Source organism: Bos javanicus, chromosome 18 (genome assembly GCF_032452875.1).
Source record: "Bos javanicus breed banteng chromosome 18, ARS-OSU_banteng_1.0, whole genome shotgun sequence".
Lineage (NCBI taxonomy): Eukaryota > Metazoa > Chordata > Mammalia > Artiodactyla > Bovidae > Bos > Bos javanicus.
Window position 1 is genome coordinate 18,050,486 of NC_083885.1, and position 21,057 is coordinate 18,071,542.

General features: G+C 45.7%; 1 protein-coding gene across 1 annotated transcript; it reads left to right on the forward strand.

Annotated features, from left to right (window-relative positions):
• Positions 1-1,136: 1,136 nt before the first annotated feature.
• Positions 1,137-18,179, forward strand: C18H16orf78 (chromosome 18 C16orf78 homolog). The gene is made up of 5 exons (XM_061387116.1): positions 1,137-1,540; positions 5,639-5,770; positions 6,286-6,430; positions 14,931-15,183; positions 17,882-18,179. Exons 1-5 carry the CDS (start codon positions 1,391-1,393, stop codon positions 18,027-18,029), a joined length of 828 nt encoding a protein of 275 aa, XP_061243100.1. The 5' UTR covers positions 1,137-1,390; the 3' UTR covers positions 18,030-18,179.
• Positions 18,180-21,057: the final 2,878 nt, after the last annotated feature.

Below are 21,057 nucleotides of genomic sequence, written 5' to 3' on the forward strand. Positions count from 1 at the left end.
GCATGGCTACAACACTAGCTACCTTGGCCTTCTGCTATTGTGTGAGTGTTCCCTGCTTCTATCCTGCCACGCGGCCTTTGCACATGCTCGACCTCCTGGTCCAGAGACCCATTAAGAGCAGTTTACCCTTTAACTTCAGCCACTCCCCAAGTGTGATCCACCCACTAACCCATCCAAGTCTAGTTCTTTGGTTTAGTTCTTAGAATTATATTTCTTCCCTTCAGAGTGCTCCTCTTCACTTGTCCTTATGGATTCACAGAGTAATTATTGAACTGCTGTCTTTCCCACTAGCCCATATGTTTTAGGAGTCCTGATGATGTTTTTATCTTGCCTTATATTCCCCTGCACCATGCTGGCATATAGTAGGCATCCGATATCTAGTCAATGAATATAAAAGTAATTAAGCCTATACAAATCTTCATTCTAATTAGAGCACATTGTGGAAAGCCTACCAAACTAAAAAATGTAGATTTTTGTATAAGCTGCAGGGGGCCACTGAAGGTTTTTGAGGAGACATGTGAGTTGACAATTGTTTTAGGAAGATCTCTATGGAAATGGAGGTGGAGAGCCCATACTGGAGGCTGTGGCAGAATCCAGGAGATGGACAGTGACTAAAGAGGTGAAGGAGGAAACAGAACAGGCTCTGTCTTGAAAGCAGGACTCCATCTCGGGCCGGATTGTGGACTTTGAGCTGTATGTCCAGTATCTACGGAAACGACATACCAACTGGAAAACCAGGCCCCCGGAAGGAAGAGCCCCAAGGTTCTCCATCGCCTAAAAGAATACCCTAATTATCTGTGTAACCAGATAGAATCATACATTCTATTATGCTTACTGGGGTATGACCACAGGCCTATTGATAATTGTCCACTGTTAACTACCTAGGCTTAAGGCATATGATCACGGGTGAACTTTGATTGTATCTTTCTTTTTCCTTTGTTCAGACTAGTTTCAGGGGACTTTATACACTTAGGGTATATAAGGTTTTCACAAAAGCTGGCCGGGGTCCTTGGCTAAGAGGAGACTCTGCCTTGGGCCCGCCGGTGTAATAAACTGCACTCCGCTACCTGCATTGTCCTTCTCAGAGAGTTTGTTTCCCAGAACCCATGGCTGCAACTGAGGGACAGGATCCACATGGGGAAGCCTGCTCCACTCTGACCCCCACCGACAGCCTGACAATGACCTCACAATCAGCCTCTGGACCTCCTACCCTTGGAGGCCAGTATCCCCGGCTCTGCCCCAGCACTGCCCTTTATGTTCGCATATATGTTCAGGTCTAGAGGAAAACATCGTACCATCTGAGTCATCCAGGACCAGCGACCGGAGGCAGAGGGTTCAACAAAGTGGGAGTGGGCCACCTTCCCACCCACGGCAGGGCCAGGGCTCCACGATGACAGAGCAGTCAGAGGACCTGAAGAACTCCCTGCCTACAGAGAGGAAGCTTGTGTGGAGGTCGGCCGAGGAGAGGCGCATGTCAGACCTGACTCGAGTGTTGGAGTGGCTGGAACGGAGGCAGGGGAAGAAGAAGCAAGCTCTCCAGGTGTGTACTATCACCAAAAACCTGCAAGCAAGGCTTCATTCAAGGCGACTGAAGCCTGATGTAATGGGGTGAGGGGCAGGTTTGCAGCACCGGGGTGAGGGGTGCATTTGCAGCACGGGGGCGAGGGGCGGGTTTGCAGCACGGAGGTGAGGGGTGCATTTGCAGCACGGGGGTGAGGGGTGGATTTGCAGCACGGAGGTGAGCCAGTAAAAGAGTGCTGGAGGGCGTGGGGGAGATTGTCCATGGGATCAGGCCGTCCTTGTTTGCTAAGGATCCCCACGTAGTTAAGCTCCTACCCTGCCCCAGAGACTGGGAGGTGGGGATGCTGTCTTTCCCGATGTTCGCATTTCAAAGGATGGCTCTTGGCCTGCTTGTGCTCTGCTCGGTGTGTCTGACTCTCTGTGAACCTGGACTGTAACCCACCAGGCTCCTCTATCTGTGGGAAATTTCCAGGCAAGAATACCAGGGTGGGTTGCCATGCCCTCCTTCAAGGGATCTTCCTGACCCAGCATCTGGAGAAAAACATTCCTGGATCGTAAACCTGGGCGAGAGGCTGAGAGAAGATTTATATCTCAAAGGGGCAGAAAAAGAATTTACAAGTGTAAATTTTCTAAAGAAATTGTTCTAGGAAAGGGGAGGTCAAGGGTCTACTGTCAGGAAGAATCCTGTCTACTTTCACTGAGGTTTCACTTAATGAGAGACATTAAAGCTGTCTCTGTCAGCGTTTCAGAAGGGCTGAGGGACAATTGCTTTTAGGGTCTTGCTGATGTGTCCTTCCCATTGTCCCCAGGCACTTCCAGCCTCGCTGTAGCCCCAGGGTCAAAGGGCATCTTCCACCTCCACTGTCCTCGAGACTCCTGTTAACACAAAAAACCTCAGACGCCCAGTTGAGTCCGACTCTTTGGGACCCCATTGACCTTAAGCCTGCCAGGCTCCTCTGTCCATGGGATTCTCTAGGCAAGAATACTGGAGTGGGTTGCCATTCCCTCCTCCAGGGGATTTTCCTTATCCAGGGATCAAACCTGTGTCTCTTCCATCTCCTGCATTGGCAGGCAGGTTCCTTACCACTAGCACCACCTGGGAACCTCTTCCTTTCTATCCTTCATCAGAACTTAGTTTAACTGCCTGTCTTAGTCCATTTGGGCTGCTACAATCACATGCCATAAACCAGGTGGCTTAGAAACAACAGAAATTTCCTTCTTCCCAACTGAGAGGTTGGGAAGTCCCAGATCTAGGTGCCAGCAGATTTGATATCTGATGAAGGCCTGCTTTGTGGTTCATAGATGGCTGCTTCTTGCTATGTTCTCATAAAGAGGAGGAGACAGGAGTGCTCTCCAGGGCCTCTCTTCTAAGGTCCTAATCCCATTTATGAGGGCTCCACCCTCATGATCTCACCGCCTCCCGAAGGCCGCACCTCCCCAACATTATCACATTAGGAATTAGGATTTCAACATGTGAATTTAGGGGGAGGGGGCACACGAAACAGTCTGCAACACCAGTTTTCTCTCTTTCTCCAGGAACAACCAGTTTTGCCCCAGTTTCCCTCAAGAGTTCCCCTTTGGTCCCCTCATCTACAGAAGGTCAAACCACACCCTTGGAAAGTGGTCTCTTCAGCAGAGGAGGCCACCTGATCTTGACTCCCCTGGCCCCCAGATAAAAAAAATGGATGAAAATGGCATTACTAACAACAGTGATATATTTTACTAAGCATTTGCTGCGTGCCAGGCCCTGTGCTTGGCATTGTAGTGAGTTGTCTGGTCAGCTGCTCCCAGCAAGGCTACAGGGTAGACACTGATCTTACCCACCAGCTGAAGGATAAGGAAGCTGAAATGAAGAGGAGCTCACAGAGCTAGTGAGGGTCGAAGCCAGGGCACAAACTCAGACGTATCCAGTTCCCAGCTCACGGGCTGTCAGGCCCACCCCCCACACACCTTTGCCACCACCTGTCCTTTCCTGCTTCTCCCAGCTCATCCGCCCCTGCCTTTCACGGGAGCTTCTGTTCTGGTTATGTGTTTATTTATCATTATAGTCATTTACTGAGGGTGGCTCAGATAGTAAAGAATCTGCCCGTAATGTAGGAGACCCAGGTTTGATCCCTGGGTTGGGAAGATCCCCTGGAGAAGGGAATGGCAATCCACTCCAATATTCTTGCCTGGGGAATCTCATGGACAGAGGAGCCTGGCAGGCTACAGTCCATGGGGTCACAAAGAGTCGGACGCAACTGAGCGACTAACACACAATCAGAGCGGTCTGGAGTGCTAGTTTCATCAGATACACGTAAACACATCTGACAAACGTATTTTACTCTAAGGATTTACCTACCCTACCAATTACTCCTCATTTTCGGGGGGAGGTGTTAGGGCTTGACTGCTGGGCCTCTCAGAACTCAGTTACAGAAATCTTACTCACTCCTTTGATGAACATACTTGATCCCATCTCTTCCTGCTAAGTTTATATTCTAATAATGTTTTCACAGCTGTCGCTTCTATGTGGCTTTTCTTGTAAATAATTTTGGACCCAGAAAGGGAACAAATTTACTTTCAAAATACAATTGAATCTTCAAGCATCGCTACCCTTTCCAGAAGCATTTGGATTTTGAAAGAAGCTCCTGAGAGAGAGGGTGATGCTTCCGTGGCAGGTCTCGGATGGCAGGTGGCAGGGGACCCTTTAGTGAAGACAGCTGGAGGGGGGCTCTCTGTGGCCCTGTCTCCCTTCTCCTGGCAGTCCAGGCTTCTCCCCTCTTCAGCACTATAACCTTTGGGTTATAGTCTACCCAGAGGGCTGTGCCCCTTGTGAACATCTGTCATAAAAGAAGACCCCTGAGATTTAAGGTCACGGGCACAGGGCCCACCAAGTCAGTTTCTGTGACAGTTTCCTGATGGGTCTGTGGTACCAAATCAGTTCCACTCAGCTTCCTTCAAAAGAGGGGACTGCAGCTACTCAGGCAGCTGTTGAAGAGAGGTTGAAGGTTGAGAGGGGAAGGAGGGAGGTGGGCCACTCTCGGAGTAACTGGACTTAGTTTCTCTCTAATCAACTAGGAGTATCAGCCCTGGACCCAGCTTGCACCCCTTCCCCCACTAAGCCCCACAAAACCCTGAAGGTAACTAGTACCTGCTCCTTAGATGGTCTTTGGACAGCTTCCTTCCACACACCCAGACTGGCTTATCAAAACCCTCCTTCCATTCGCAGAGTGCTGCTAACAATCAGGGAGCGCTAAGCACCTCCCCACAGTAATTCATTATTTCCCACCATAACCCTATGAAGTAGCTTCTGCTACCATCCCCATCCTCAGATAAGGGAACTAAACTGCACAGAGAGCCGTCCCTTGCTCAAAGTCACTCGGCCAGACAGCCATAGAGCACGATTGCAAGCCAGGCCATCAGCCCTGGAGACCAGGCTCAGTCATCTCTGCACAACCCTCAGAACCCGCAGCATACCCCAAGGGGAGATCCAGTCAGTTCAGTTTCCCCGCCAGGCTCCAGCACCCCAAGTCTACCCGTTAAGGATGGGCCTGGACGCACCTTTGTGGGCCCCTCCCCTCCTGGGCCGTGATGAAATTTACTAATGAAACTTACTCTCTTACCGGGTTCTCCTGGCAGCTGTGAGAGCCAAGCATACATGCCTCGAATGGACTCGTTGCACTTACCTGGCCTTCCACCAGGCAGACTGGAGCATCTGGGGAAAGAAAAAGGCGGGAGGATTGTGATGACCGCTCCAGGAGGACAAGATGGGATGGGGGTGGGGTGAAGAGAGGAGGGAGCACCCTGGCTGGGCTCGAAGACTGGAGGTCATGTAGGGAAGTGGCAGCTAGCAAGGCCATTTGAGGGCTGAAACGAATTCCTCCCAGGCTGGAGGGTGGGGCCCTCCTGTGGAGGGTGATAGGGAGCCAGTGATGGACTCTGAAGTGGAGAGGGACAGCCACGCCTGGCGCTGGAAGTGGGATGAGGACGCCAGGTGTGTCTGGAGGCAGAGGGGCCACAAGGGGAACAGGAGGACGAGAGTAGGTACTCAGGCTGGGTGGTCCTTCCCCTCTGTGGCGTGCAGGACCAGTCTGTGCCCACTGAGGCGGCCACAGGGCTTTTCTCCCTGTTGTTTCAGAAGAGCAAACCCAAGGTGGTGATAGCCTCGGCAGAACCTGCGAAGGAAGAAAAGAAAACCAAAACTGCCCTGAAACATCAGGGAGCCCGCCGCAGGAGCCAAGGGAATCAACAGGTGGCGTTCTCTGAGCAGGTGACATCACCCCGCCTACCCCAGCCCCTCCACACGAAGAAGGGGGCGCCCACTCTGCTTTTGCATGGAATTGGCTACTTTTTCTTCTAAGTGTGGGGCTCTAAAATTCATCCCTGCCTCACAGTAGCACTCACATAGATCACGCACCCCCTCCAGCCAGCCAGCTCCCACCCAACACACTGTGCAATCCCAGTGGGAAGACCTGCACCCTTGCTGTAGGGCTCGTTCTTCCTGGGCACCACCTCCCTCCCCTAAACCACTCAGGAGTGCCATTGGAAAGGGGGGACAACCAGCGATGGCTGTGGTCTCCAGGGTCCCTCATGAGCTCTAGGGACAGAAGAAAGAAGTTGGTGAGCAGACACCAGTGTGCGCTCCTATCCCAGGGACCCAGCACCTAGAGTCAGCCTCTCCTTGGGTCCCCCTCATCTGCCCTTCAGCCAACCCTTGAACTCACTCACTGGGGGATGAAGGAAGCAGAGCCAGAACCCATTCCCTAGCCTATAACATCTCTCCAGATCTCCTCCCAGGCCTCAGGGCAAAACTCCAAGGAGGACGAAACCTCTGCCCTCTACCGAAGGCTCTACAGAGTGGAAGCAAAGGGAAAACGCCTCAGCAGCCTGACCCCGAGCACCAACCCCAAGGACACACCCAGGAGATCTGGTAAGGGAAGTACCTCGGTGGGGGGATGCCAGAATTGTCCTCACCGTTGCCTTCCTATCAGAGGGGCCCAGAGACGGCACCATCCTCAAGGCAACACCGTCTATGTCAGCCCCACTCTGTGGATGCAGGAGCCACCATGACTAGGGATCACAGCATCAGGGGTGTGACCTGGACAGGAGACAAGTGGGTGTCAAGCCTCAGCTGGCACCAGGGGGGTGGGGGCGTTTCTTCTCAGGAAGCTAGTATCCTGTCCCCGGGGTTCCTGAAGTCATTTTGGTGACATCACCCTCATGTCCAAATGATCTAACTAGCTTAGATACTGTGACAAGGCACTACAGAAGGTACCACAGCTGCTGGCCCGAAACCTGCCAGGTGATGCTAGTACCCAAGAAGAAGTGGGCTTGGGCTATGCCAGATACTTATTGCTAAGACTGACGATGTTTGAGTCCCAGCCCCACTGATGGGTAACAAACTCAGAGTTGCATAATCCCAAGCAAGCCACTCCATCCATGGGGTCTAGTTTTCACATCCGCAAAATGCGACAATTACACAACCAACCTCACAGTATAGTGTGGTATTTTAGCAAGTCGAGGCACAGACCACCCTCCGCCAGATGCAGAGTAGCTGCTCAGTAGATGTTAGCAAGGGGCTGCACGCGGCCTCGGTTGCTCAGTCGTGTCCGACTCTTTGTGACTCCATGGACTATAGCCCTCCAGGCTCCTCTGTCCATGGGATTCTCCAGTTAAGAATACTGGAGTAGGTTGCTATTTCCTACTCCAAGGAATCTTCTCAACCCAGGGATCATACCCGTGTCTCCTGCACCTCCTTCATTGCAGGCAAATTCTTTACCACTGAGCCACCTGGGAAGCATATGGAACTTCCCTGTAAACATTTTGCTAACATTCTCAGGTGGGCTGTGTTGGAATAACAAATGCATTTATTGTACCTGGCCTCTTGGGATGGAGGTATATGGTAAAAAAAAAAAAAAAATTCTGGAGGGGCTTTCCAATTAGCTCAAAGGAAGAGGGGCAAGAGCCTTGGAGTAGGGGTTGCCAGTTCTCCTGTGTTTCCCTCCACTCTGCCCAACAAAAAGTTCCTATTTCTTTTTCATTTAATGTACCAAAGCCATTGTAACCAAACTGTGGTGACTTGCCAGTTAGAATTAAATATGATTGGCTCTAAATGCAATGCGAGATCCAGGACTGAATCCTAGGCTAGTTATTCAGTGAAAGAATTGGTGAAATCCAGGAAAAAAAACTCTGTAACATGCCCATGTTAATCTGTCATTCCTGGCTTATGTAAGATGTTAACATTGGGTGGGGGGGATGTATAGGAGCTGTCTGTAAGAGTTGTCTTTGCAATTCTTCTCTTCTATAAATCTAAAAGTTTTCCAAAATAAAAAGTTTATTTTCAAATAAGTGGAAGGAGTTCAACTTATGCCCTATGGGAAGCCCCACCCCTTCCCCAAGTGTCCTGTTGTTCTCCCTGTCCTGGTCCTGCCGGGAGGCTGAGCATCTGTGGATCTCACTTCCAGGACTATTTCCTTCTCCCTGCTCTCTGCCAACCCAGACAGGGAACACATCCCTTCTCCCCAGACCTCTCACATGAAGCCATTGTGTGTCAGCAAACTTTACTGAAAGTTTGGGGCAGCAAAGGTAAATAATTACATCATAGACGTACACAGCAAACGTATTAGAAGTCTATTATGATGCCCTCTCGTTCTTCAAAGTCCTTTGTCCCTTGCCATCAGGAGATTTCCCTGATGGCTCCATTTCCTGCAGGGCTGGTTTCCAGATGCTTTGCTCAACTCCAAGACTAGGACTAGGGTCAGACAAGCTGGGCACGCAGGACACAAAATTTAAGAAGGTGGTCTCTCTCAGGCCCGCCTTGCCCTTGCATGAGCCTGAGAGCAAACACCTCCGTTAGTTCGCCCCCTGAGTTCCTTGTTCGTCTCACTCTAGTCCTGGTTCTGCCCAGCTCTCCCTCTTTTTCTCTCTTTCCTCTATCCTCTGCCTTCCCTGCCCCACACATTCCCATTGCCTTCTTACCTCAAGGGATCATTTTGTTCCACTGTCTCATTCCACACTCAATGCAGTCTGTGAAAAAAAGTATTTTTTTCAATGTAGTCTGAAAAAAGATATTTTCCTAAACAAAGGCAGTTCCTTCCCTAAGAGAAACTCTGACACAAGTTGATATTTTTTCCGTCTCACTGCACAAGGATGCCAGCAGGGCAGGCTGACTCGCCAGCCCTTTGGTCCTCTGCAGTGCCTCCTGCATCTATCTGCCCAGCCCTGTCCCCCACAAAGCCACCCTGTCAGAGAGCAGGCGTCCCTCTCCAAATGTAATACAACCAATGGCCACTGGGGGTCAGCAGGCGCTCACGCAGACAAGTGGGCCGTTGTTCATAGACATCCAGCAACCACCCGGGCATCCACGTGTGGCACCAGGACTGAGTCAGGGCTGAGTCTGGGCACAGCAAGGGGAACGTACTGTGAAAGCTGTCAGGAGGCCAGAAATGAGTGAGCAGGATCTGGTTTTGGAGTCAAGATCAAGACAAAGCAGCCTCTAGGAAGGGTGTAGAGGGAGTTAAGGGCTATGGCAAAAGTCTAAGAAGGATAAGTGTGGATCAAGAAAGAGCTTTCTTTAAAAAAAATTTTTTTAAACTTTTTACTTTATACTGGAATATAGTGGATTAACAATGTTGTGATAGTTTCAGGTGGACAGCAAATACATATATGGGGATACAGAATACATATACAGGGATTCAGCCATACAGATACATGTATCCATTCTTCCCCAAACTCCCCTCCCACCCAGGCTACCACATAACATTGAGCAGAGTTCCCTGTGTTTACAGTAGGTCCTTGTTAGTCTTCCATTTAAAAAATAGCAGTGTGTACCTATCGATCCCAAACAAGGAGAAATAGTCTAGCCAGAACATCTCTTACTAACCTCCCTCAGCCCCACTCAGCACCCAAACAATTGGCGTCATTTTCAAGAACCAGCTGTTTTAGGGTCTTGTCCACCAGTTCTGTCTGTGTAGTTTCCTCTCTGCACATCCCATTATCAGCTTAGAGAAGCCTGTGCAGATTTCTGCAGCTCTCCATGCTACTCTGTCCTGTAGATTCTAGCTGAATTGCCTATTCTCTGTTCTCAACTCAGAGAAATGGCTAGACTCCTGTCTAGGTTTTCTCTACCCATGCTGCAACCCTAAAGCATCTTCCAGCCATCAGCTGGGGCTCTCGTGGGACTCACCCCTTCTGTTTCATTTTCTAAAGGATCACTGCCCTGTATTGCCAACGTCTGAAAAATGCCATTTCACCTATCAGACCCCAATGTTTAATTGCTTGAGACGGACAGGTAAATCTAGTTCCTGTTACCACACCTTGGCTGAAAGCAGAAATCTCAGACTGGCCTTTCCAAAACACAGCCCTAATTGAGTGCAATCACAAGACATGGAAAAAGTTTACGAAGTTGGATCTGAATTCTTAAAAGGTGACTGTGGCTAAGGGCCACTAAAAGATGCTGGGAAAGCATTGGGAACACACTTGCAAAGTAAATCTTGACAAAATCTGAGCATCTAGGCTAAGAAAATGGAATTCATTTGGCTTTCTCTTCTTGCCCACCTATGCTCAGGGCATTCTGTCAATGCCAGGCAAGTGCGTATTCCTAATGCAGAGGGTTGGGATGCAGTTACCCCCTCTGTCTCTGGGTGATTATAGAGTCAACCCCTGGAGTCCCAAACACAGCTCACCAGAAACCTAATGTATTTGTTCAGCCATGGACTCAGAAATATGGGACATTTTGTCCAAAAGGGTAGCCAGGACAGGCTCCCAGAAAAAGGCATTGATAACCTGGGTTCACGTTTTCCTGGCATCTTGGTCACATGACTTAATCTCTCTGATCTTCCACTTTATTATTGGATCAATGGGCGTGATATGGTTGTGAGACTGTAGTGCCCCCTCCCTAGAAAGCCTTTAGAAAACTGCCTGAAATGTGAGTTACTCAATAAGTGTTAGCCAATATGTATAATTCTCATTATCATTCATTTTAGTACTCATCTTCCCTGCATGAGACCTACTTTGATCCAGAAGAGGATCAAATGTCTCAAGAAAGTCCATGGCCCTTTCTCCAAGGGATTTCCATCTGTGTCAATGGAGATGTGTACCTCACGATTCTCCTGAAACATGGTAGCAATTTCTACCATGCATAAACGGACTGCTGATGCCTCCTGACTCCATCACTCTCTCAGGGGCCTGCTATCAGTTTAGAGAGCTGTACTGGACACAAAGATCCCAGTTCAGCCACGGACTCGTTGTGAGCCCTTGGGCAAGTCAGAGCCTCTCTAGGCCGTTGTCCCTCCATTTATGTTATAGAATGTCTAGACTTTCCCAGACGTATTCTGGTAAAATTTCTGCATTTTATTCATGAATTCTTGCAAGTTTATAGGAAGAACAACTTACTTACAAAGAAAAGTCAGATTAGCATCAATCTAGAAATGACATTTATAGACTACTGATTATTACAGTCTCACAATCCTATTCTTAGTCCATATATAAGTTACTGTTAGGGTGAATGAAAGATATTTGCAAAGTCAGAAATATAGGGAGTTTCTCAGCCACTTATTCATTTATCTAAAGAAAATGCTCTAGAAGAGAACAGAGACATCAAATTAGGAAATAGTTGGTTTAAAAATAAAAATCTTGATATGCACTTAAAATCATGTGTTTTTAGAAAGAACAAAAAAGGATAGGCAAAGAAATATGCAAAGAGATGAGGTGGATTTAACGCAAAAACAAACAACAGGGTGAAAGAGAGAGGTTTTAAAATGCTAGAGAGAGTAAACTGTAAACCTACATACAACAAAAAACAGTAGTTAAATAAGCATTTAGAAGTGCAAAGTAGGTCTGACAAAAATAGTTAAGTAGGAGACTGCAATATACCTCTTTCAAGACAGATCAAATAGATAATTTCAGGAAGTGCCTAGAAGAATTTAACAATGCAATTAACAAACCACAACTTTATATTTGAATAGAGAACACACATTTTTATATGGCCAAAGCATATTCACCAAAAGAAAACTTTAACATTCAAAATAGTAAAGATTTTAGGGCCAGTTACAACTCAATAATTACAAATAAAATTTAAATTAAAAGATAATCTCAACAAAAATTAAGAAACACACTTCCAAAATACCATGATTTCAAAGATTAAAAACTAATGGAAATAAGACTGTTTCATACCAAAATCTATGGGATAAAGGCAAAATCTATGCCTAGAAGAAAATTTACAGAGAAAACTGAAAGCAATGGTTCTTGTCTTTATTAAAACAAATAAAAAAGTAATACTTTTATTAATTTAATGACATAGAAGAAATAATTACTATGAAAAAGAGAATTCATCCATTTAATACCAAATAAGATGAATGAAATACAAAATTAAAAGTAGCTAAAAGCATAAATCCAAAGATAGCTTTTTAAAAAAACAAGTGACAAATAGTATGTATATCATAAGCCTTGTCAAAAAAAGAGTCAAAAATATACAAGATTTTATACGAGAAAGGGTGCATAAGCAAAGGTAAGAAATATATTAAGTGAATTATAATAGAGTGTTGGAGAAGACTCTTGAGAGTCCCTTGGACATCAAGGAGATCCAACCAGTCCATCCTAAAGGAAATCGGTCTGGAATATTCATTGGAAGGGCTAATGCTGAAGCTGAAACTCCAATACTTTGACCACCTGATGCAAAGAACTGACTCATTTGAAAAGACCCTGATGCTGGGAAAGATTGAAGGTTGGAGAAGGGGTTGACAGAGGATGAGCTGGTTGGATGGCATAACCGATGCCATGGACATGAGTTTGAGTAAACTCTGGGAGTTGGTGATGGACAGGGAGGCCTGGCATGCTGCAGTCCATGGGGTCACAAAGAGTCAGACATGACTGAGTGGCTGAACTGAACTGAACTAAAACCCAACATAAATGAATAATTTCTTCTCATACTATAAACTATCAAATGGACATAATAAAGAGTGGAAAAGTTGACTAGAGCAATTCCTGAGGTAAAAATTGGAAGATGGGAGACACCTTCCCACTAAAAAGGCACAGGGACAAATGGTTTCACACCACGTTCTACCTAACATTAAAAATCAAATAATCCCAGTGTTACTTCAGCTATTTCAGGCTACATAAACATAGACATTTCTATTTTCTCATTTTCCTTGTTATGATTTTTAGATAAAGGTCTGTAATTTAAAAGTGCACATTTCATTTTCTTTCTTTTTTTTTAGTTGGAGATTCAGTTAATTAATTTTTTTTTTTTTTAGTATTTTAAAAACAATTTAATTAGAAATTACATTCTACATACAGGTCAACACATTTCATTTTCAAATACATAGTTTTTTAAAGTATTTTTAATATAATGTATCATTTTGATATTAATTTCTCATTTAAATTCTTTCTTCTCTGCAATCACCCTCTGTGTTTTTTCAGTCTTTTAACTTTATTGAGGCTTCCAATGGCTAAGGTAAATGTCACATTGCACTTGAAAATATGTAGGTTATTTTTGAATATCTTTTGATATTGATGTCTAACATAATTCCACAGTGAGAAGAGAACAGACTCTGTATGATTCAGCATCAGTCATTCAGATCATGAAATCTTTGCACCTTGTTTTATGTTCCTGGATATGTTCCAGTTTATGGTCTCCTGATTTATAGTCTATGGGAACTTGAATAGAATTTGTATCCTGTTGTGTGAAAATTGTATAAATCTTAATTGTGTTGAATTGGTTCATAGTGCTTTTCAGGTCTGCTATATCCATCTACTTTTCTGTCTGTTCACTCTATTAATTTTTGAGAGCTTGAGAGTGAAACTTCAACTAAAAGTCTTAATTTATCTACTTAAAAAAAGAATTGTAATATAGAGTGGAACCATATGTAACTTGGTTGTGTATTTTCCAAGTCTCCTGTAAATGTGTTACTGCATTTTCATAATTTAAAAATAAGAAAATATAGGTATTTCTGCATTAATTTGACAAGCCACCATGCTGGATGATGCAGGGAACCTGAAGCTGGTGCTCTGTGACAATCTAGAGGGGTGGGATGAGGAGGGAGGTGGGAGGGAAGTTTGGGTGGGAGAAAGCATGTGTACACCTGTGGCTGTTTCATGTTGCTATATGGTGGAAACCGTCACAATATTGTAGAGTAATTACCCTCCAATTAAAAATAAAATTAAAAAAATAAAATATTAGGCAAAAAGCAGGCCAACCTCACAATAATATGGACGCAAAGTTATTTTTAAAATTTTAGCAAATAGACCTAATGTTTGAAAATATGGCAAATATATCCATCTATGAAATGAATAATAAGCCATGACCAAGTAGGATTTATTATAGCAGCTTGCAAATGGTTAGGATATCAAGGTATATAATAACACGATTTATCAGTAAATTAAAGGAAAGCCATATGATCGTATCAGTAGATGATAGAAAAGCAATAAACAGACAACCAATTATTGCTAATAAAAACCTATGTAGACTAAAACTGCTGAATATGACAAAGCATTCTAAAAATTCTGGCATACATCATTCTAAATGATGGAATGTTAAATCACTTTATTAAAATCAGAAACAAAATGAAGGATGACTTCCTTCATCATTATTGACACTGTTTTGGAAAGTGTCAGATGCAACATGTCAAGAAGAGTGCATAATTTTTACAAATATTAAGGGGAATATGTTTTCATTTTTCTCCTGATATGACTGTCTTTCTGCAAAACTCCAGAAATTCTAGGCCCAAAATGATACTATATGGTGTGGTTGTTTGTGTACTAGAAAAACAAAAATTTTACCAGTAGTCTTTTCTGTATACCAGTCCCACCAGTTAGAAATGGGAAGAAAATACTCGTACAAGCAAAAGTCTGTAAAATACAGAAGAATATATTTAACAAGAAAATAATTAAGGCCGCCAAACTCTAGTCCCAGCAGTATTCCCCTCAGTACAAACTCCATATTTGAGCAGCAGCAGACCCTCACTATTTCATTTAATATATGTGTGCCTTTCTGCACACTGTTCCTCCCGCCCAGCCATGATCTTCCTCCTGCCTGCAATACTTTTCTTCCTTTTTATCATATGATAAACTGTTTGTCCTTTAAAATCCCAGTTCAAAGTTGATCTCCTCTAATACCTTCTTCTAAACCCCCTTTAGGCTAAAGTTCACTTTAGGTGAATTTTCTCTAGGGAAGGAGAGAAGATTGGGAGAAGGAAATGAATGAAAGGCGGAAAAGGGAGAGAGTAGAGAAGAATGAGAGACAAGGAGAAAGTAAGGAGGATAAGATGAATAGGGATTAAACAAATGCTGAATGAGAACCAGCCAAGTTCTTGGCAAGATGCTAGATCCAGTAAGGTTTGAAACCCATGCAGCCTTCCAGGCCCCATCCCCTTCCTGTCCACCTTACCACCACTCCAACCAGGACCTAACTCCCTGGTGACATCTAATTTCAGACTTAGACATCAAGGATGCAGTCGCTCAAGAATCCACTCAGCGCCCAATGCAATACCGTCGACAAAGCGTCATAGAACCCGTATTACAGGACACTGCCTTTGCCCAGCGGAAGTCAACCGTCTTCAGAGAGTGGGGGGGCAAGATACCTGATGCCTCTTATGAGCGTAAGCTGAAAAGCCTCATGGAGAAGGGCACAGAGCCCAAGATGGAGATGATGAAGATGCTGAAGCCAGAAGAGGTGCTGAGCTGCCGGTAAGCAGCCCTGCGTGGGTAGGGCTGGGTGCTCCCTGTAAGACCAGGCTCTGCTCACGGCGGTCTGTGGCTCAGACACCTGGGCTGAGCCCAGAGCAAGGGAGGGTGGCTGCGGCATGTGTGGGCTCCGCTTTGAGTCCCAAAGAGCTGAAGCCAGTGGGTCCACTAACGAACACGACATTGAGGTGCTGGCGTTTTGATGCCCTGCCTTAGGACACGTACACATCTTTCCCCAAATTTCTGTTTGACAGAAGAAACCATGACTGTTACTCACAAAGGAAAGAATGAGTTGTTTGTGGCCTTTCCTTTTAACAGGAAACTCCCCTAAGTTCCTTTATGCTGTCAAATTTCTGGGACAGTAGCCACCATTCCCAGGGGCTGCCTGCTGTATGTTTGGGGTTTCAGACTCTAAAGTGACCATAAACAAAGTTGGAAACCATTTGGCATGTATGATGTTACCAAGGGGTCTCCCTTCTTGCTGTTCTTTGTCCTAGTTACAAGACCCACTGGTTTTCAGCAACACCAAACAGCAAGGCTTCTGCCCCCAATCCGAGCATCCCTCCCCAGCCTGATGTTACTCTTTACTGTAAAGATGTATCTGACACGGTTCAGAAACTTTAGTAGAGGATATAGGACAACAGAATAAGGTAGTCATCTTTGTAGAGTTCACAGCAGTGAACTCACCTGCAGGTTTCAGACACCTGGCATCCACAGGCCCCACCACACAGTCCTGGTCTGCTGGCTGACTGGCTGGTGGGTGGATGGGTGGAATGGCTAACCAGCTAAAAGATGGGCAGCAAGCCTTGTTGACTAGAGGGGGTTTCTGCCTCCTGCCACTTCCATGGCTGAATGACTTGGCCATGGCTTTCAGATTGATAGCATGGTTTTAATTGACTCTGGCCAAAGATAGTCTTCCTGGGTTCCATTGCGGGGAGAAATGAGACTTGGACAGCGTAGTGGGGAGAGAATATTTGGAGATGGCAAAAAATAAGCCATTAGAAAAACATCCAAAAGAAGGATGAGATTGTCTTTTGTGATCTTAGTGAGGGCGCACAGGTAGCTGTGTGTGAGATCCTCCCCCCAGGGGCTGGGCTGGTCAAGGAGGGACGGGGTGGACTGTGGCTGGAGCCATCAGGGAAAGGCAGGACTGGTGGGAGCTGCCAGTGAGACCAAGGAAGCTCTGGGCAGATCTTGAAAAAGAAGGGAAGTTCATTGGTGGCCTACTGCTTAGGATTCCAGGCTTTCACTGCTGAGGGCCTGGGCTCAATCCCTAGTCAGGGAACTAAGATCCTGTGGGCCGTGGGTACGGTCAGAAAAAAGGAAAGAGACGGGAGACCATTTCCAATGGATGGAAAACCCAGTGTCTGCAATATACTACTCTTTCCCCACCATGTGTAGCAAAGTAACCAACCAGAAGGTGGCCTAAAAGCAGCCTGAGTCGGGGGCCTCCCTCCTTATGCTAAAGCTGAGAGCAAGGCCAAGGTTGATGGTGGGACAAGGGACATGATGGCAGAGATACTCTCTAAACCGCATGGCAGAGACGGCATCAGTCCTATCCTTCAGTTACAAGTCAGAACGCTGGGGCTTTAGCTAATATTTTAAAATGATGTTTTAATTTTAATTGTTTGAATACTATTAAAAAATACTCACCTCTATTTCTACAACTTTCTCAGCCTTTATTTCCACTGTCCTGTATTTCCCCCAGCCCTTGGCCTCACTCAGATTATACACACGTGGCAGTGACAAGAGAAAACACCTCACAATTTGCATTCAGGTTTTTCCTCCCCACTTGGCATGACGTCACAGCCGTATTGCACCTTCTTCTCGAAAATGATATTTTAACATTAAGAAGATTTCTTGAAATGAATATTCCATTGTTTGCTTGACATTCCTCTACTGATGGAATTTATTATTTTCTTATTGTCAATAACCCCAAAATAAATACTTTTATTGATATGGATTTTCTTCCATTGACTTCTCTTCTTGGGATAAGCTGAGGACCAGAGTGGAATTACTGAATCAAAAATACTGAACTTTTTTGGGTGGAGAGGCAACTTGTTTGGCATAAACATTGCCAAATTTATTTCCAAAAGAGTTATGCCATTTTTCTAGATTCCATATATATGTGTTAATATACGATATTTGTTTTTCTCTTCTAGAAAAAAATGTTACTTATGAACCTATTTGCAGGGCAGGAATAGAGACACAGATGTAGAGAATGAACTTGTGGACACAGTGGGGAAGGAGAGGTTGGGACAGTTTGAGAGAGCAGCATTTGCACATACACACGACCATATGTAAACTAGAGAGCTAGTGGGAAGCTGCTCTAGAACACAGGGGGCTCAATTCAGCGCTCTGTGATGACCTAGATGGGTGGGATGGGGTGGCTGGGTGGGACAGAGGCTCAAGAGGGAGTGGGTATGTATATATTTACGGCTGATCCATGTTGTACAGCAGAAACCAACACAACATTGTAAAGCAATTATTCTTCAATTAAAAACAAATTTTAAAGAGTTATGCCGGTAAAAACTCCCACCAAGTCTTTTATGAGACCTCTGTCAGCTCCAGAAATGTCTGGAGAGCCAGTCCTTACAGAGGTCCCCACACTGACGCTACTTAAATCTAAGCTCTTTTCAATAAAGTTTGGAGCTGCGGTGACTCCACCCTCAACTGACCTGTTTGACCTTGTCTTGCACAGATACCTGAGGTTATCCAAGAACAACATTCGAACCTTGCTCAAGCTGTGCAAGGATGCGGGAATGAACGTGGACATCCACCCCCACATGATCGAAGGAGAGATAGATGCTAAAAAGGTGTTCAACCAAAACATCAGTGTAGCCCTCTAAAGAGCCCCTCTCCCTGGCCGCCTCGAGCTCCCTCTGCTGTTGGATCCTCAGCCGCCAGATGCCACCCTCTGGTACACCACACTGGCCCTTCAGACCTGGGCCACCCCCTTTAGACGGTAGCAATTAGGAAACAAGGCTAGACTGCTTGCATCATTGTGTTGATGTAGTATTTTGTCCTTGTCATCAAGTCAGAACCAACGCAGGAGAAACTATGGGTTTTCTCCCCACCTCCCAAAGAACACTCCTTAGAAAAGAAATCTTAGAAGTGAGAAATGGGAGTCCAAAGTCTCCAGTCTCTGTACAGAAAAAGTCTTAATGACCCAGATAAAACAATGGTGTGAGCACTCACCTAGAGCCAGACATCCTGGAGTGTGAAGTCAAGTGGGCCTTAGGAAGCATCACTGTGAACAAAGCTAGTGCAGGTGATGGAATTCCAGCTGAGCTATTTCAAATCCTAAAAGATGATGCTGTTAAAGTGCTGCACTATACGCAAGCAAATTTGGAAAACTCATCAGTGGCTACAAGACTGGAAAAGGTCAGTTTTCATTCTAATCTCAAAGAAAGGGAATGCCAAAGAATGTTCAAACTACCATACAATTGCACTCATTTTACATACGAGCAAAGTAATGTGCAAAATTCTCCAAGTTAGGCTTTAACAGTACATGAACTGAGAACTTCCAGATGTTCAAGCTGGATTTAGAAAGGGCAGAGGAACTAGAGATCAAATTGCCAACATCCACTGGATCACAGAAAAAGCAAGAGAATTCCAGAAAAACATCTGCTTCTGCTTCATTGACTATGCTAAAGCCTTTGACTGTGTGGATCACACAAACTGTGGAAAATTCTTAAAGACGTGGGAATAGCAGACCACCTTACCTGCCTTCTGAGAAACCTGTATGCAGGTCGAAAAGCAATAGTTAAAACTGGAACAATGGACTGTTTCAAATTGGGAAGGAGTCCATCAAGGTTGTATATATTCACCCTGCCCATTTAACTTATATGCAGAGTACATCATGAGAAACGCCTGGCTGGAGGAAGCACAAGCTGGAATCAAGATTGCCGGGAGAAATATCAATAACCTCAGATATGCAGATGATACCACCCTGATGGCAGGAAGTGAAGAGAAACTAAAGAGCATCTTGATGAAGGTAAAAGAGGAGAGTGAAAAAGTTGGCTTACAACTCAGCATTGACAAAACTAAGATCATGGCATCTGGTCCTGTGACTTCATGGCAAATAGATGAGGAAAAATGGAAACAGTGGCAGATTTTCTTTTCTTGGGCTCCAAAATCACTACAGACAGTGACTGCAGCCATGAAATGAAAAAACGCTTGCTCCTTGGAAGAAAAGCTATGACAAATCTAGACAGCATGTTGAAAAGTAGAGATATTACTTTGCTGACAAGCGTTCATATAGTCAAAGCTATAGTTTTTTCAGTACTCATATATGAATGTGAGAGTTGGACCATAAAGAAGGATGAGTGCAAATAATTGATGCTTTTGAACTGTGATGCTGGAGAAGACTCTTGAGAATCCCTGAGGTGTAAGGAGACCAAACGAGCCAATCCTAAAGGCAGTCAATCCTGAATATTCTTTGTAAGGACTGATGCTAAAGCTCCAGTACTTTGGCCACCTGATGTGAAGAGCTGACTCATTGGAAAAGACCCTGATGCTGGGAAATATTGAAGGCAGGAAGAGAAGGGGGTGATAGAGAATCAGGTTGTTGGAAGGCATCAGCGATTCAATGGACATGAGTTTGAGCAAACTCTGGGAGATAGTGAAGGACGGGGAAGCCTGGCATGCTGCAGTCCATGGAGTCGAAAAGAATCAGGCACAACTTAGTGGCTGAACAACAGCAAGAGTCTCCAGAGGGATTTCACGGGGGACAACCTGGTAAGGGGCTGTTAGGGACACACACACTCCAGGTCTTGTCCAACCATCCCCACCACCTCTCATGGGGAACATGACTCTGTGGGAAGCTGGTTCTCTGGTGTGCAGGGTGGAGAGTGGATTGGGAGAATGGAAGAGGGAGGAGTCTGTTCAGGTAAACATGGGTTACTCCAAGAAGTCACCGAGGGCAAGGAGCTGGCTCAGAGGCACACAGGCAAGAAGCAGCAGGCTGGGGTGGAAGACTGTCCTCGCCTCGTCTCCCGTTCTGTGATGGAGTCTCTGGCACATCCTGCAGGACGGTTCAGAGCCACTTCCTTCCCACCATGGAGCAAATGCCAGTTGACACCCCTGCAAGCATTTTGAGTAAGGTCAAATGCCAACGGCTTCACTGACTAGCTGTGTGACTTTGGCAAGTTACCTTCCCTTTCTGAGCCTTTGTTTCCTCATCTGTCAAATGGGGCTAATGACAGAACCTGCTGAGGGAGGATTCTGAGAAGAAGAAACGGGAGTTTATGTGTGAAGTAAAAGCACAGACGATGGCACACAGGAGCTCAGCAAACGCGTGCTGCTCCCACAGCTCCTGAGGTGGATGAGGAGCAGCTTCAGCCCTCCCAGCCCTGGCTTCCTCAGAAGGTGTCCTGAAAACGGGGCCGATTGGTGTTGAGTCTAGGATGCTGATTCTAAACCCCTGGCCTTTGTGATATGTCCAAAAATTAAACTGTCCCTCAGCCCCCAGGGGCTAGTGCTCACCCCAGAGGGTGACATGTGGCCATGCTCCAGACGGGCCTCACTAGCCAGGCTTTACTTTCTGCTTCCATATTCGAAAAGGGCTTGGATCCCACCTCGCCCCTACACTATGTTTTTTATTTATTTAAAATATGGATTTACTTTAAAAATACTTGTTTATTTATTTATTTGATTGTGCTGGGTCTTAGTTGCACCATGCAGAATCTTTCAATGGCAGCATGCGGGATCCTTTCTTTTTTCCTTTTTTAGTTTCAGTACATGGTGTTTTCAGTTGCAGTATCCACACTCTCCGTTGCAGCATGTAGGATCTAGTTCCCAACCAGGGATCGAACTCACATCCCCTGTCCCCTGCTGGGGGAGTGCAGAGCCTTAGCCACTGGACCACCAGGGAAG

Bases quoted from the DNA above. Each gene is read 5' to 3' on its own strand.
- C18H16orf78 (XM_061387116.1), top strand. From the start codon at position 1,391: ATGACAGAGCAGTCAGAGGACCTGAAGAACTCCCTGCCTACAGAGAGG. The intron at 6,431-14,930 runs GTAAGGGAAGTA...ATCTAATTTCAG, and splicing joins GGACACACCCAGGAGATCTG to ACTTAGACATCAAGGATGCA. The intron at 15,184-17,881 runs GTAAGCAGCCCT...TGTCTTGCACAG, and splicing joins GAAGAGGTGCTGAGCTGCCG to ATACCTGAGGTTATCCAAGA.